Source organism: Drosophila grimshawi, unplaced genomic scaffold (assembly GCF_018153295.1).
Source record: "Drosophila grimshawi isolate 15287-2541.00 unplaced genomic scaffold, ASM1815329v1 contig_1377, whole genome shotgun sequence".
NCBI lineage: Eukaryota > Metazoa > Arthropoda > Insecta > Diptera > Drosophilidae > Drosophila > Drosophila grimshawi.
The window spans coordinates 2,120,060-2,132,978 of NW_025062900.1; the positions used below are offsets into that span (position 1 = coordinate 2,120,060).

Genomic DNA, 12,919 nt, shown 5'->3' on the forward strand with positions numbered 1-12,919 from the left:
AAATCACTAAAAAATTCTACTACTACATTTTAACAAATAAAAAATATTAAAAACATGTCCCTAAAAAACTTCAGCAAGTCTACTAATGTCTTCGAAATTAACCAAAAACTCTGTAACAATTCTAATGCCTCAGAGTAAAAGCTTTTCAAATGCTAAGTTTAACTGCTGCTGTCACTCAAATATCTGCATATATAATACAAGAAAAATCCTGGCAATGCACAAGAAAATCTCAACAGCAGCTTTTTGTTTTTAATGCGAACTTAACATTATTTTATGACTTTGAAAGCCGCTGTTGATGTTGCTTTGAAACTGCTTTTTATTTTTACCTGCATAAAAATGCGACGCGTGTGTCAGAAAGAGAGTGAGAGGTGGGAAGAGAGAGAGAGAGAGAGAGACAGAGAGAGAGAGAGAGAGTGTAGTCAGAGCGCTAGAGAGAGGGAGAGCGACATTATATTGGTTACCTGTTACATGCACGGCTCGTAAACCGTTAGATTTGGCTCTTGACTAACGGTTTCGCTAGTTGTACAAGAATTCAAATCGTAAATTCGCGAAAGGTGAATTCTGTCAAGTAAAAATGGGGCGAAAAGACATGAAAATTTGTGGGAAAGAAAAGAAACTCACACACACACACAGACCCACACATACACACACAAATACATGTATGCTTAAGACATGCACATAAAAAATGTAATACTTTCGCCTAACGATGATGATGATGATAATATTTTGTGATATTTTTCATTACATTGTTGTACTTTTACGACTGTTATCCTTGAGTGAAGAACTTGCTACAGGATACTAAAACCAACACACACACACACACATACACAAACAGACACACAGCATGCGAGCAAAATGTCTGAGCTCACACACACACACACACACATGGACGCATGTGCGAGGTGAGCGAGCTTTTTTTGCACCTAATGTCTAAACCGTTAGTTTTGAGAACAGAGAGTGGGCTGAATTTTCACCTTAGCACTTTGTGTGTTTTTTTTTTTTTTTTGTACAATTGAATATTATTTTTTATTTTTGAAATTTTGTATTTTATAAAATTTTTTTTTTGGTAGTATTTTTTTTTTTAAACACTTGTCACGAACAACTATCCGCACTGGTTTTATTTGTTAGACAAATGCCTCGTGTTGCAGTTTTAGCAATTTATGAATAAATTTTTTAAATATTTACAAACGCGCTTTGAGCGTGTGCACAACACACACGAGTTGCTGTTCCGTCGCTCGTTGGGATTGAACTGAAACTGAAATGCTAACAAGTCAACGGCTGCCTGGCCACGCACAATTACATATGCATTAGGCGTGCGAGCTTTTCCATTTTACAAGACCAAAATGACGCGTGGGTGGCCGTCAGAAAGAGCGAAAGCTCTCTCGCGAGAGAGAAAAGGAGAGACACGTTGCAATGCAAGAAAATAGATTCACGAAATACGCGCGAATAATGGAAACCAATATTGATATTCATGTGTATACGTGCTTAATTTTATCTTGGCGCATAAATTAATCTTCGAATTTGAAAGAATTAAGTTATTCAATTCATTATAATTAATTTTTATTCAAACTTTTTAAATTTTGCTAGGCGCCACTTATTTCTGACTTGAGTAAAAATAACTGAAAGACATTAGAATTAACTTAGAATAGCTATTGAAAAATTATCGAACACAAAAAATAACTGTAAGCGGTGCCAATTCGATAATTATCTAATAATCGATGCTGAGCGCAACTATTGAGCGGAGAACAGCAATTGCAGCCCTGGCTGAAAATAGTTTGTCAGCCCTCGCAACAAGAAAACAAAACAATTGGATTGCAAATAAAATAAATAACTATAAACAATGTCCGACGAATATGCGTGTGCAGCCAAAGGCAAACTGAAGCTCAAAAGCGACACTGAACTGAAGAAAAAGAAGAAGAAGCAAAAGAGCAAGGATAAGGAGAAAGATGCATTGCAGCGAGCCTTTCTTGAGCAGCAAATCAGCGAAACGGCAGCCTCAACTGGAGCAACTTCATCCAGCAGCAACTATGAACGAAAGTTAACCAAAGCCGAGCTGGCCAGCAAGAAGCAACAGGAGAAGATGCGAAACAAACGCATCATGGACAAGGCACAAACGACACACAAAGAGCGCGTGGAGAAATTCAATGAGCATCTGGACACATTGACGGAGCATTTCGATATACCCAAAGTGTCCTGGACGAAATAGAAATGCCAGCATCTCAACTTTAAGTGTAATTTGGGTGAAATTGTATTAAAAAACACGTAAAATGAAGCATTATATTTATATATATTTTAAGAATAATTTTGACTATGTTGGGGGGTTAATAATAGAGTAGCCACATCCAAAATGGCAGTATTAAACTAAATACACATAAAAAACAACTTAAGAGAAGGGGGTTCTCCAACATTCAGTACGTGCGATTTCTAGCGGGATAAATATATTATAGACTATATAGATAGATCGTTCAATTTAAGAGCGGCGTCATCAGCTCCAGCATGGCATATTTCCAAGTCCAATTGCGCACCAGTTGCTCGAATCGCGAACGCTCATGTTCATAGATATAACCCACCTCGGGTTCCATGCAGATCTCGGTATACGGATCCGTTAGTAAACTCTGAACGGACAACAAAACCTTGGCCACATTCAGCGCCAACGACCAGTTCTGCTGTTGGAATATATCGATGCCAACATCGCCATGACGCGACACATTCGGATGCAGGATTTTGGTTAGGAAACGCACCGTTGGCGGCGCCATCGGATAACGTTCCGGAAAATAGATAAACAAAAAGAACTTGCCGCCCTCATACGGACTGCCGGGCGGACCCAGAATCGTTGCCTGCCAATAGTTATTCTGTCGATCCATGGGTATGGCCGATATACCCTCCGTTCCATAGCTATTCAACAGATTCGCTTCGCCACGCAAGAAATTCGAACGCATCACATTCCGTTGCTCCGCCGCTGGCGGAGATTGGCTGCCCAACTCGATGAGGCAGGTGCGACAAAAGCACGAGGACATCAAGGCGCCATAGAGACGATACCAATCTGGTTCCGCGACGAGGCATTCGAAGAGTGGCCAACGTTGTTTGAGATAGGCACGCCACATGCTCTGCGCCGTATTCTTGACGATGATCTCATGCCACTGTTTGCACACCTCGCTGGCCATCCACAGCGACATGTCATCCAGATAACCAAAGATCTGAAGCATTACCTCAACGGGTATGAGCCGAGTGATGCACTGGCGGTTCCCTCTGCTGTTGCTGTTGCTCCTCCCTCCGCCTGCATCATATTCATGGGCACGCGCCCGGCCATCCGCCAACTCCAGCATGTAGTGGGGCAGTGCTAATGGAGCCGCTGGACGCGGTCGCTTAATGGGCAGTACAAATGGATTCACGGCACGTTCGTGCTCGAAATCATGCTCCGGACTGCCGCGACGCACGGGCAGCGGCACTGGCTCTAGCGGTGGCTCCAGCGGCACAGGTAATGGCAGCTGTTCCGCCTGCTGCTGCTGCAGTTCGTCGTCCTCCGGCGCTGGCTCATTGTTCACCTGCTGCTGTTGGTCTCCCGCTGGCGCTGCATCTTCCAGATCCTCAAAGCCCATTATGTCTGCATCGTTCTCCGTCTCGTCATCCTCCTGTTTATCCTTAAAAGGCGGCTCATCGTTGCCAGAGTCTTCGTCATCGGATAACTCCGTCAGCAGCTCCTCGGCCCGTTGTGCATTGTACAGAAATGCGTGGCATGCGCCGCAAACCGGTTCACCAAAATTGGGACCGTAATAACCATTGCACACCCAGCAAGCATGGCTATTCTGCAAATGGATAAAGTTTACACACATTTCAAAATATTTCTTCTTTTTTCCCTTTTACGCACCGAGTAGCTAAAAGACTCGTTTAACATTTGTTTGTTTTTTTCCTCCTCGATGTCGTCGCCATTCATTTCATCCTCATCGTCGTCGTCGCTGCCATTTAATTGTTCCAGCAATTGTTGCTGTTCATTTTGCTGCTGCTGTATGCAGCTAGTCATCTTTATGCGTTGCACTGAAAAATTCTTAAAACACAAATAACACAAAACGATGCTTTTCTCGTCATAGAATACTTGGTGAATGGCATCGATAATGTTATCGATACGCGATGACAAGTCAGGCTTGAGTTTGCATGGTAAAACAATGTAAGAGGTTGCTCACAGAACATGACCTCTTAAATTAAAGAACAGTATTCTATTATATTTATATTCTATATTATATTAAAAAGAGAACCAAATAGTCAAGTTCTTGATTTGCTTGAACTGTCTAAAATAAGCCATAGAGTTTGTGATTGCTCTTCAAGTCAATAACAAGTGCGAGGTTATACCTTATTCCTACACCATCAAAAATCAGTTTGAATTTATGCATATTTGCAAATCAGCTGTGACGTTAATCATAGCTGATATCGTGTATCGATAACTGACAACAACTGATAACAACACGTGCGATATTTATAAAGTTTACAAACGAATAACATGAAACAGAAGAAGAAACTTGGTGCGTCATAATAAATACCAATAATGTGCACACTTTACTCAATTTTATTTCATATTAATTTATTCTTACGGCAGCTGTTGGTCTCAGCCGTGAGGAGCGCCAGGTGCTCGTCATTGGTGAAATTATACAGGAGCTGCTGAAGGCACACGAAGCCAAAAAAGATGTGAATCTAAATCGCATGAAATCCCTGATTTCCTCCAAATACGGCTTGGATAATTCGCCACGACTGGTGGACATCATAGCAGCTGTGCCGCAGGATGCCAAGAAAATATTGCTGCCCAAATTGCGCGCCAAACCGATAAGGACAGCAAGTGGAGTAAGTGATGAAATGAGGATTAGAAATGTGTAAATGGGTTTTAGTGAGATGTTGCTATATACAGTTGCGGCCAAAATAATAGCACCACTACGTCATTAGTATTTAGTAAAACCCAAAGATATCCTCTACTACAAATACTCATGGATTTCTTCCATTTTGTAGATTGCTGTTGTGGCCGTGATGTGTAAACCGCATCGTTGTCCGCACATCAATTTTACGGGCAACATTTGCGTCTATTGCCCCGGCGGACCGGACAGCGATTTCGAGTACTCCACGCAATCCTATACGGGCTATGAGCCCACGTCGATGCGTGCAATCCGTGCACGCTACGATCCCTTCCTGCAGACCCGGCATCGTGTCGAGCAGCTGAAGCAACTGGGACACTCCGTAGACAAGGTGGAGTTCATTGTGATGGGCGGCACTTTTATGGCGCTGTCCGAGGAATATCGCGATTACTTCATTCGCAATCTGCACGATGCACTCTCCGGGCATAGCAGTGCCAATGTGGCGGAAGCTGTGCGTTACTCGGAGAAATCACGCACCAAATGCATTGGGATCACCATTGAAACACGACCGGACTATTGCCTAAAACGTCACATTTCGGATATGTTGAACTATGGCTGCACTCGCCTCGAGATTGGCGTACAATCCGTCTACGAGGATGTCGCCAGGGATACGAATCGTGGACACACAGTGCGCGCTGTCTGCGAAACGTTTAACATGGGCAAAGATGCTGGCTACAAGATTGTCACCCACATGATGCCCGATCTGCCGAATGTGGATTTTGAGCGTGATATTGAACAGTTTATTGAATACTTTGAGAATCCCGCCTTTCGCTCGGACGGTCTGAAAATCTATCCCACTTTGGTTATACGCGGCACTGGGCTCTACGAGCTGTGGAAGACGGGTCGTTACAAGTCGTATCCACCCTCTATGCTGGTAGATTTGGTGGCCAAAATACTGGCACTGGTGCCGCCCTGGACGAGGGTCTATCGTGTACAGCGAGATATACCCATGCCACTGGTTAGGTGAGTTCGTAATCCCAGGCTGTAATCCGAGTCTATATAAGATCTCTCTCTCTCTCTCTTCATTTTTAGTTCCGGCGTGGAGCACGGCAATCTGCGTGAATTGGCGCTGGCGCGCATGAAGGATTTGGGCACGGTGTGCCGGGATGTGCGCACCCGTGAGGTGGGCATCCAGGAGATACACAACAAAGTGCGTCCGTATGAAATTGAATTGATACGCCGTGATTACGTTGCCAATGGTGGCTGGGAGACGTTCCTCTCCTACGAGGATCCCGAACAGGATATACTCGTGGGTTTGCTGCGCCTGCGTAAATGTTCGCCAGACACTTTTCGGCCGGAGTTACAGGGGGGCTGTTCTATTGTGCGGGAGCTGCATGTCTATGGCTCTGTGGTGCCAGTTAGTTCGCGGGATCCGACCAAGTTTCAGCACCAGGGCTTTGGAATGCTGCTCATGGAGGAGGCGGAGCGTATTGCTCGAGAGGAGCACGGTAGCATCAAGATTGCCGTCATCTCCGGCGTCGGCACAAGGAACTATTATCGCAAGCTGGGCTACGAGCTTGATGGTCCCTATATGTCCAAGCCCATATCGAATCCGATGCAAACGGAACTCGTCTATGAATATGTGTGAATTTTAGACAATGAATGTATAAGTAAATAAATACATTTATTCATTATTTATCATGTTTATTTTATTTTATCGATAACTGTCTCTGTATCGATACAAATCGATTTACGACAGCAATACGAGATACAAATGTATTTTCTGTTTAGTGATTTAGCTTTCCATTTAATTTATAAAATACATTGACATATTTTCATATTGAAGAAACTACTATTAGCGAACATACTCTGTATTCAACAGCTGGGTGCAGAGTATCTCAAAGTCGGCTTGGCTTGACTAGCATATGTTCTCTTCTGTATTATTCTTTCATAAAAATCTGTTGACTTATAGCTACTTCATAAACTTAAAAACTACATCTGTAAAATGTGTTAGTAAAATATTTATTTAAAATATATTTATAAGCTAATTTGCATTGGATTGTTCTCAGCATTATTTTGTCATACTAATTCTGTAAACAATACAGAACAGTTTCAAAACAATTCCAAGCTTTCGCAGATAAAAAAATTTAAAAAATAGCAAAGATAAAAAAAAAAACTATAAAAATATAATATATATATATATATATAATGTAATTCGATGGTCAACTAAGCTTTATATATAATACCTATCAAGTATTTTCCGATACTTTGTGTCAAATTAAACAAATTAGGAACCTAATTATTTTTTATAGTATTAATATTATTATTTATATAATTATAGTTATTTAATAGGTAGCATTCAGTTTCATTTTTTCGGCAGTGCCTCCTCGTCGGTGGGATCACAGTCGGCACAGTGCCAGGAGTAGCCGCGTATTTTGGGCGACTTCTTCAGCGGCGGATCGAGGCAGGCGAAGTGATAATGCTTGTGGCACTCATCGCAGGTCACCACCTGATTGGCCTTGCCCGTCTCCGAACAGACGCAACAATTGATCTCCAGATTGAGCTTGGGATTGGACACTCTCGGTCTTCCCACACGCTGTTTGCGTGGCGTCGATTTACGTGGACTAATCTTGCGTTGCTGCTGCTGCTTTGGCGACGGGGAAGTCAATGTCGGAGGTGTCTCCTTTGGCGGCTCCTTGAGCTTTTGTGGTGTGCTAGTCACAATTGGTGGCGCCACAGCAATCGTCTCCGGCTGACTGGGCTGGCTGATATCCTCGACAGTCTCCACGGATGTGGGCCGCGAGGCTTCATCCACCGATCTGACCGCATTGGCGGGCACATAGAAACTACGCGATTCGGGCGCATCCTCGCCAGGCAGTCGCAGTGTCTTGAAGATGATCTTAATGGGCCGTCCAGCGTTGGATTTGTCGGGCGTGGTTTCATCCGCGTGGGCTCGCTTCTTGCGCTTTCGCTTGTGCTCTTTGGTGCAGGACTTTTCCGTGTCCGAGGAGAGATTGTGCTTGCTCTTGTGCTTATCCTTGCGTTTGCCCTTGCGCGACAATTGCTTATCGATGGAGTCCTCGCAGCCCGATGGAATCGATTGACTCGCTGCCGGCTGTGGCAAGAGTTCCAGCGGTGCTTGAACTGTGGATTAAGAGGAGATAAGATTAGAGAAACAAGTCTTGTCTGTGGATTAAGAGCAGCATAATTCGGGGAAATTGAAGTAAACTTTGGTTGGGGATTGGAGGAGCTTAAATCAGAGAAAGAGAATCTACTTTTGTTTATGGATTAAGAGTAGATTAAATCGGGAAAGGAAAGGAAATCTTTGTTTACTCATTAAGAGGAGATAAGATTAAAGAAAGAAGAAGAAGTTTTAATCAGGGATCCAAAGGAGATTCAAATAAAAGCAATAGAAGCAAGTTTTGTTTGGGCATTAAGAGAAGGTAGCCTTTCTTTACCCACCCGGAGTCTTTCGCGGTGACGACTGTAGCTTGGTCCGCTTCGGAGAACTGCTGACCAGCAGTTCCTCGTCTGCAGCTGGCAGGGATTTGTGAAGCGAACGCTTCTGCTGCGACTGTTGCTGTTGCTGCGACTGTTGCTGTTGCTGCTGCTGCTGCTGTAGCTCCTTGTTCACATCGGAGTCGAGTGAATAGCGATCGACGTACACCAAGTGCCCATCCTTGTTGAAGCGCGTTCGAGATTTACGCGGACCCGTTGAAATGTCCGAGATGCCAACATCGGAGCAATCGGATTTATCACAGCACTCCGAGCACTGCCAACCATACTGCTTCGATTTCTTGGGTGGCCTCGACAACGGCGGATTCAAGCAGCCCAAATGATAGTGGAGATTGCACGTGTCGCACTTGACCAACAAATGTTGATCATTGTTGCGCTTGCAAATGCCGCACGAGCTGGAGGTGGAGGCGGCAGCGGAGGAGGAGGAACTCAGCTGCTGCTGCTGAGCTGTGCTCAACATTCTCGAGTTATCCAACTTGCCAGCCAACTGCGAGAGTGGAAAACCCAGACCCATTTTCAAAGCTGCCGCTGTTGGCACCGAAATGGGACGCTTGACCAGCTGCTGCTGCTGTTGCTGTTCCAACTGTGGCCGGGCAATCAACTCCAAACTGGTCAGTGTTAGAGCCGGACAAAGTGCAGCCAAACCGGCGTGCAGCGATTTTAGAGCAACACCCAAAGCATCCCTGACGGTCTTTAACTGTTTGCGCTCATCCAGCGCAGCATCGTAGATGGCACGCAGCTCCAATTGCTGCTGGCTCAGCTGGGAATTCTGCAGGATGAGTTGCTGCTGCTGCTGCTTGAAGTCCGCCATGCGCACAATGCGATCCATGTAGTAGGCTGTGAATTCCACACTGAAAGCGGGCGCAATGTGCCACTTTTTGCGTATATCCTGCAAGGATTGTATGTGCGCCTCGCGCTGCTCCAAATGCTGCACATCCACGGCCATAAATTCCGCTTTATCCAGCAGACGACGACAAGCGGAAGCGGAACTGGTCAACAGACGCGACATCTTCTGTGTGGGCACCCAAGGCGTGGGTTTGAGTTGCTTGTGCTGCGCATATTTATGTTGTATCTTCTGCAGTTTCCTTTGTATGCGCGCCTGAGCGGGATTCGGATGAGCTGCTATCAGTTGTTGTTGGAGCTGTGCTCTCTGCTTCGCCTGCTGCAGCATATTCAAGCGCAGAGTGTGATAATTTCGTCTGCGCTTCTTAATCATCTCCTTCTCCGAGTGCACCTTGCAATGGGCGTAAAATGGATCCGCTGCATCATCCTCATGATGTGCCTCAATTAAATAACCTGCAACCTGGGCACACGTGACATGAAAATAAGTCTTGCACATGCCGGCATCACAACCAATGCAGACTCCGGTCCGGGCGAACAACGGATTATCGCAGAGGGAGCATAATTTGGCGCCCCATTTGCTGTACTGCATCTCGAAGAGGGTCACGGAGCTGAGCTGTTCCACCTCGCCAAATGCCACACCGGGCACGTACAGGGCACAAATCAGATGCACCCATTTACCCACATCTGTTTCCTTGTAGATGCCACCACGATTGGGGCACAGTTCACAATCCGGTTCAGAAACGCCGGCGCGGCAAGCCTCACAGAACCACGGCTCTGTGGAGCAGGTGGAGTTGGTGCTGGAGATGCTGACGTTGTCGCTGACACCGTAGCAGCCTTCGTGTACGGAAACGCCGCACGAATCACATTCGACAATTTCGTTGATGTCGTCGCTTCGATCGCCCAAACAAACGCAACACATTCGCTTTGGCGGCAAGTCCGAATTGTAACCGTTTACATGAATCAACTGCTGTGCCACTGTTGCGGGCGGCAGCGTTGCATTCGGCTGATTGTTGTTTAGCAGTGCTGCCAGTTGCTGCCGTTGATTTTCGTTTAATAGTGCTGCCACTTCTTGTCGCCGATTATCGTTCAGCAGTGCAGCTACTTCTTGTCCATTATCGTTTAGCAGTGCAGCCACCTCTTGCTGCTGTTGATTATCGTTTAGCAGCTGACGCAGTTGCAGTGTTGAATCATCGTCATCGCTATCGTCACCACTATCGGCATTTGTGTCGCTATCGCTGCCGCTGCTGCTGCTGGCGTCGCTGCTACCGCCATCTCCGTCGCTTTCGTCCTTTGAGCCGTCCGAACAGTTGTCATCGATGTCGGGCAGAAAATCACTGTCCGATGAACTTTCGCCCAGGTCGAATTCGAGCAGCGCCTGTGTGCTGACTTTTGGCTGGCGGACGCGCTTAAACGGCGCCATTTAATAGGAATTTTTCAGTCACTTCTTGCTCGGCAATTGTAAAAGTCGTCTATCAAATTAGAGATGTACTTTTGGCGATGCAATCAAAACTGCCGATAGCAGCAAGAATAATCGATTATCGAATTAAAGATGCAGATTTTCGATACGCCTAACGCCATCGATATAAGCACATTGCTAGCAGTGTTGCCAATTGTCAATTACAAATTGTACACAGATCGACCTGAAATATGGTCTAAATGGGTATAAATCTTTATTAATAGCTTAAGTACGAATTATATACTGTTCGTGTTCGGGAAGAAATATATGAAAGGGTGACAAGCGGGCTACATTTTAAAGTGAAGTCGAAAAAAATTAATTGAAAACGGGCAATTCCGATTGAATATTTATTTATTGTTAATTAAGAATAGTATTATAATATATGGTTTGTATTAAAAGAGTTAAATCTAAAAGACCTCCAACTGTTCGATGGGCAGCCACTTGGAGCTCTCCAACGCATCATACAAATGACGATCAGCATCGATTGTTTCCCGATTCAATTTATCCACATCGAGCAGAAACTTGTGATCCTCGAGACCATAATCATCCTCAACGGGTGCCACCGAGCAACTGTTATTCCCAGTTGCACTCTGCTGCTGTTGTTGTTGTTGTTGTTGCTGCTGTTGCTGCTCGTATTGCGCACTGCGCTGAGCACTCCACGCCTCGGCGTGCTGGGCAAGCGTTTGTGGATTCGAATGGGATTGCGACATGGCCTGTTGATAGTAGGCAGCCGCGTCTGTAATCGATGGAGCCGCTGCCTGTTCGTAGTATCCCTGCCAGGCATTGTAGCCCTGCCAATAGCTGCTGCTGCTGGGATCATAATACTGCGCATAATCCCCACCAGCGCCAGTTGATGCAGCTGCAGCTGCTGATGATGGTGCGGCTGCTGACGTTGCACTCGATCCACCATAGCCATAATTGTTGCTACCGTTGCCGAGAGCAGCATTGAGCTCCGCCTTTGGCTTGGGCACCGCATTGCAAATCTTGATGGGTTTAGTGCCCAAGCCAACATATCCATTCATATCATATAAAGCGGATTTCTGTTCATCTTCAATGCCAAAACGCACAAATCCATATCCCTTGGAGAAGCCCAGACTGTCCAGTATCACCTTGGCTGTCTTTATCGAGGTGTATTTGCTGGAGAAGACCTTGTACAGCGAATAGTCATCCACATCGGATGTCAAATCACCAACCCACACGCTAAATTCTCGTTCATTTCCAGGTAATTTAAATGAATTACTTGCGGAATTCAGGCGAAATCTGACAATGGGATTTGTGCCCGGGATGTGTTTGCCATTTAGTTTGTGCATCGCATCCAGCGCATGATCATCCGATATAAAGTTGACGAAACAATAGCCAGCCGGTTCGCCCGTATATTTATTACGCATCAAGCGCACAGTTGTCGGATCTTCGCCCATTTTCCGGAATGCGGCAATTATGAAATTCTCCGTCATATATGGTTCCAGCTGCAAAGTGCAACAATTATAATTTATTTATTACCTAAAGTGTAATTTGCGTCCACTTACGCTGCCCATCCATAGTTGACAATGCACAGAAGTCATTTTATTGCTCAAATTAGCTTTATTTTGATTTCTTTTTCTTCTTTAATCGAGCAAACACGCGTAAACAAATTTTAGAATAAAATTCTTAAGCAGCTGTTTGACATTTGTAATCGATAACATTCAGCACATACAAAGGCTGCCAGAAAGTTCCGTGTGAAACCGATCTGGCAACTCCACGTCTACAATTCATTTTTGATTTTTTCCGGCTTAACAAAATTTGAAATTAAAATGAAAATAAATTTCTCACGTTTGGTGGGTTTAAAAGAACTGCGTATTATATTGGATCCAAAGTGTAAAGCTTCAAAGGGTGCCAGGTGCATATTTAATATCTATTTACTTTTTCATTACAAATTTAACAAAAAATAAATAATCAGGGAATATGTACAGAAATTTTATTCCCAACTGAAAAAGAAAAATCCCAACTTGGCAATTTTGGTCAGAGAATGCGAAGGCGTCAAGCCAAGATTATGGGTACGCTATGGTAAATTGTGCTAATATATATAATCTATATATATCTGAAATATATTCTTGTTTTAGCCGAGGGCAGGGAAATCTCCATTTCGCTAACAAATCAAGATGTTTCAGATATACACAAAAGATTGCAGGCTGTGGGCGCAGTTCGCAGCTAAAAATTAAAATATTATAGATACACAGAAATTAAATTGTGGGATCAGACTTAAACAGAATAATCTGTATATTACACT

General features: G+C 44.5%; 6 protein-coding genes across 7 annotated transcripts; 3 read left to right on the plus strand and 3 right to left on the minus strand.

Moving 5' to 3' along the window:
• The first annotated feature begins 1,798 nt into the window (after positions 1-1,798).
• Positions 1,799-2,272, plus strand: LOC6561818 (protein FAM32A-like). The gene has a single exon (XM_001989278.3). It carries the CDS (start codon positions 1,841-1,843, stop codon positions 2,204-2,206), a length of 366 nt encoding a protein of 121 aa, XP_001989314.1. The 5' UTR covers positions 1,799-1,840; the 3' UTR covers positions 2,207-2,272.
• On the minus strand, positions 2,269-4,102 carry LOC6561817. Of its 2 annotated transcripts, XM_043214559.1 has the most exons (3): positions 4,094-4,102; positions 3,869-4,045; positions 2,269-3,806 (listed from the first exon to the last, which is right to left on the minus strand). In XM_043214559.1, exons 2-3 carry the CDS (start codon positions 4,019-4,021, stop codon positions 2,466-2,468), a joined length of 1,494 nt encoding a protein of 497 aa, XP_043070494.1. In that variant the 5' UTR covers positions 4,022-4,045; positions 4,094-4,102; the 3' UTR covers positions 2,269-2,465. The 2 variants fall into 2 exon arrangements, with proteins under 2 accessions (XP_043070494.1, XP_001989313.1); XM_001989277.2 differs by lacking the exon at positions 4,094-4,102 and having other exon boundaries at positions 3,869-4,079.
• Positions 4,103-4,457: 355 nt separating this feature from the next.
• LOC6561816 (elongator complex protein 3) lies at positions 4,458-6,532 on the plus strand. The gene is made up of 4 exons (XM_001989276.2): positions 4,458-4,517; positions 4,592-4,833; positions 4,996-5,861; positions 5,931-6,532. Exons 1-4 carry the CDS (start codon positions 4,496-4,498, stop codon positions 6,484-6,486), a joined length of 1,686 nt encoding a protein of 561 aa, XP_001989312.1. The 5' UTR covers positions 4,458-4,495; the 3' UTR covers positions 6,487-6,532.
• A 527-nt stretch (positions 6,533-7,059) lies between these two features.
• On the minus strand, positions 7,060-10,670 carry LOC6561815 (PHD finger protein 14). Its single transcript, XM_032736717.2, has 2 exons — positions 8,301-10,670; positions 7,060-7,982 (listed from the first exon to the last, which is right to left on the minus strand). Exons 1-2 carry the CDS (start codon positions 10,615-10,617, stop codon positions 7,204-7,206), a joined length of 3,096 nt encoding a protein of 1,031 aa, XP_032592608.1. The 5' UTR covers positions 10,618-10,670; the 3' UTR covers positions 7,060-7,203.
• A 316-nt stretch (positions 10,671-10,986) lies between these two features.
• LOC6561814 (tRNA selenocysteine 1-associated protein 1) lies at positions 10,987-12,261 on the minus strand. The gene is made up of 2 exons (XM_001989274.2): positions 12,180-12,261; positions 10,987-12,119 (listed from the first exon to the last, which is right to left on the minus strand). The coding sequence occupies exons 1-2, from the start codon at positions 12,213-12,215 to the stop codon at positions 11,061-11,063; spliced, it is 1,095 nt and encodes a 364-aa protein (XP_001989310.1). The 5' UTR covers positions 12,216-12,261; the 3' UTR covers positions 10,987-11,060.
• LOC6561813 (NADH dehydrogenase [ubiquinone] 1 alpha subcomplex subunit 2) lies at positions 12,260-12,910 on the plus strand. Its single transcript, XM_001989273.2, has 3 exons — positions 12,260-12,529; positions 12,590-12,696; positions 12,753-12,910. The coding sequence occupies exons 1-3, from the start codon at positions 12,444-12,446 to the stop codon at positions 12,842-12,844; spliced, it is 285 nt and encodes a 94-aa protein (XP_001989309.1). The 5' UTR covers positions 12,260-12,443; the 3' UTR covers positions 12,845-12,910.
• The last annotated feature ends 9 nt before the right edge of the window (positions 12,911-12,919 follow it).

What these genes read in the sequence shown, in the direction of transcription:
- LOC6561814 (XM_001989274.2), bottom strand. Translation starts at nt 12,215, where the DNA reads ATGACTTCTGTGCATTGTCAACTATGGATGGGCAGC. An exon ending in GTCAACTATGGATGGGCAGC is followed by an intron (nt 12,120 to 12,179) that starts GTAAGTGGACGC and finishes TGCACTTTGCAG; the next exon opens with CTGGAACCATATATGACGGA.
- LOC6561816 (XM_001989276.2), top strand. Translation starts at nt 4,496, where the DNA reads ATGAAACAGAAGAAGAAACTTG. An exon ending in GAAACAGAAGAAGAAACTTG is followed by an intron (nt 4,518 to 4,591) that starts GTGCGTCATAAT and finishes TTCTTACGGCAG; the next exon opens with CTGTTGGTCTCAGCCGTGAG. An exon ending in CGATAAGGACAGCAAGTGGA is followed by an intron (nt 4,834 to 4,995) that starts GTAAGTGATGAA and finishes TCCATTTTGTAG; the next exon opens with ATTGCTGTTGTGGCCGTGAT.
- LOC6561817 (XM_043214559.1), bottom strand. Translation starts at nt 4,021, where the DNA reads ATGACTAGCTGCATACAGCAGCAGCAAAATGAACAGCAACAATTGCTG. An exon ending in ACGAGTCTTTTAGCTACTCG is followed by an intron (nt 3,807 to 3,868) that starts GTGCGTAAAAGG and finishes ATCCATTTGCAG; the next exon opens with AATAGCCATGCTTGCTGGGT.
- LOC6561813 (XM_001989273.2), top strand. Translation starts at nt 12,444, where the DNA reads ATGAAAATAAATTTCTCACGTTTGGTGGGTTTAAAAGAACTGCGTATT. An exon ending in AAAGCTTCAAAGGGTGCCAG is followed by an intron (nt 12,530 to 12,589) that starts GTGCATATTTAA and finishes ATAAATAATCAG; the next exon opens with GGAATATGTACAGAAATTTT. An exon ending in AAGATTATGGGTACGCTATG is followed by an intron (nt 12,697 to 12,752) that starts GTAAATTGTGCT and finishes TTCTTGTTTTAG; the next exon opens with CCGAGGGCAGGGAAATCTCC.
- LOC6561815 (XM_032736717.2), bottom strand. Translation starts at nt 10,617, where the DNA reads ATGGCGCCGTTTAAGCGCGTCCGCCAGCCAAAAGTCAGCACACAGGCG. An exon ending in GTCACCGCGAAAGACTCCGG is followed by an intron (nt 7,983 to 8,300) that starts GTGGGTAAAGAA and finishes CTTAATCCACAG; the next exon opens with TTCAAGCACCGCTGGAACTC.
- LOC6561818 (XM_001989278.3), top strand. Translation starts at nt 1,841, where the DNA reads ATGTCCGACGAATATGCGTGTGCAGCCAAAGGCAAACTGAAGCTCAAA.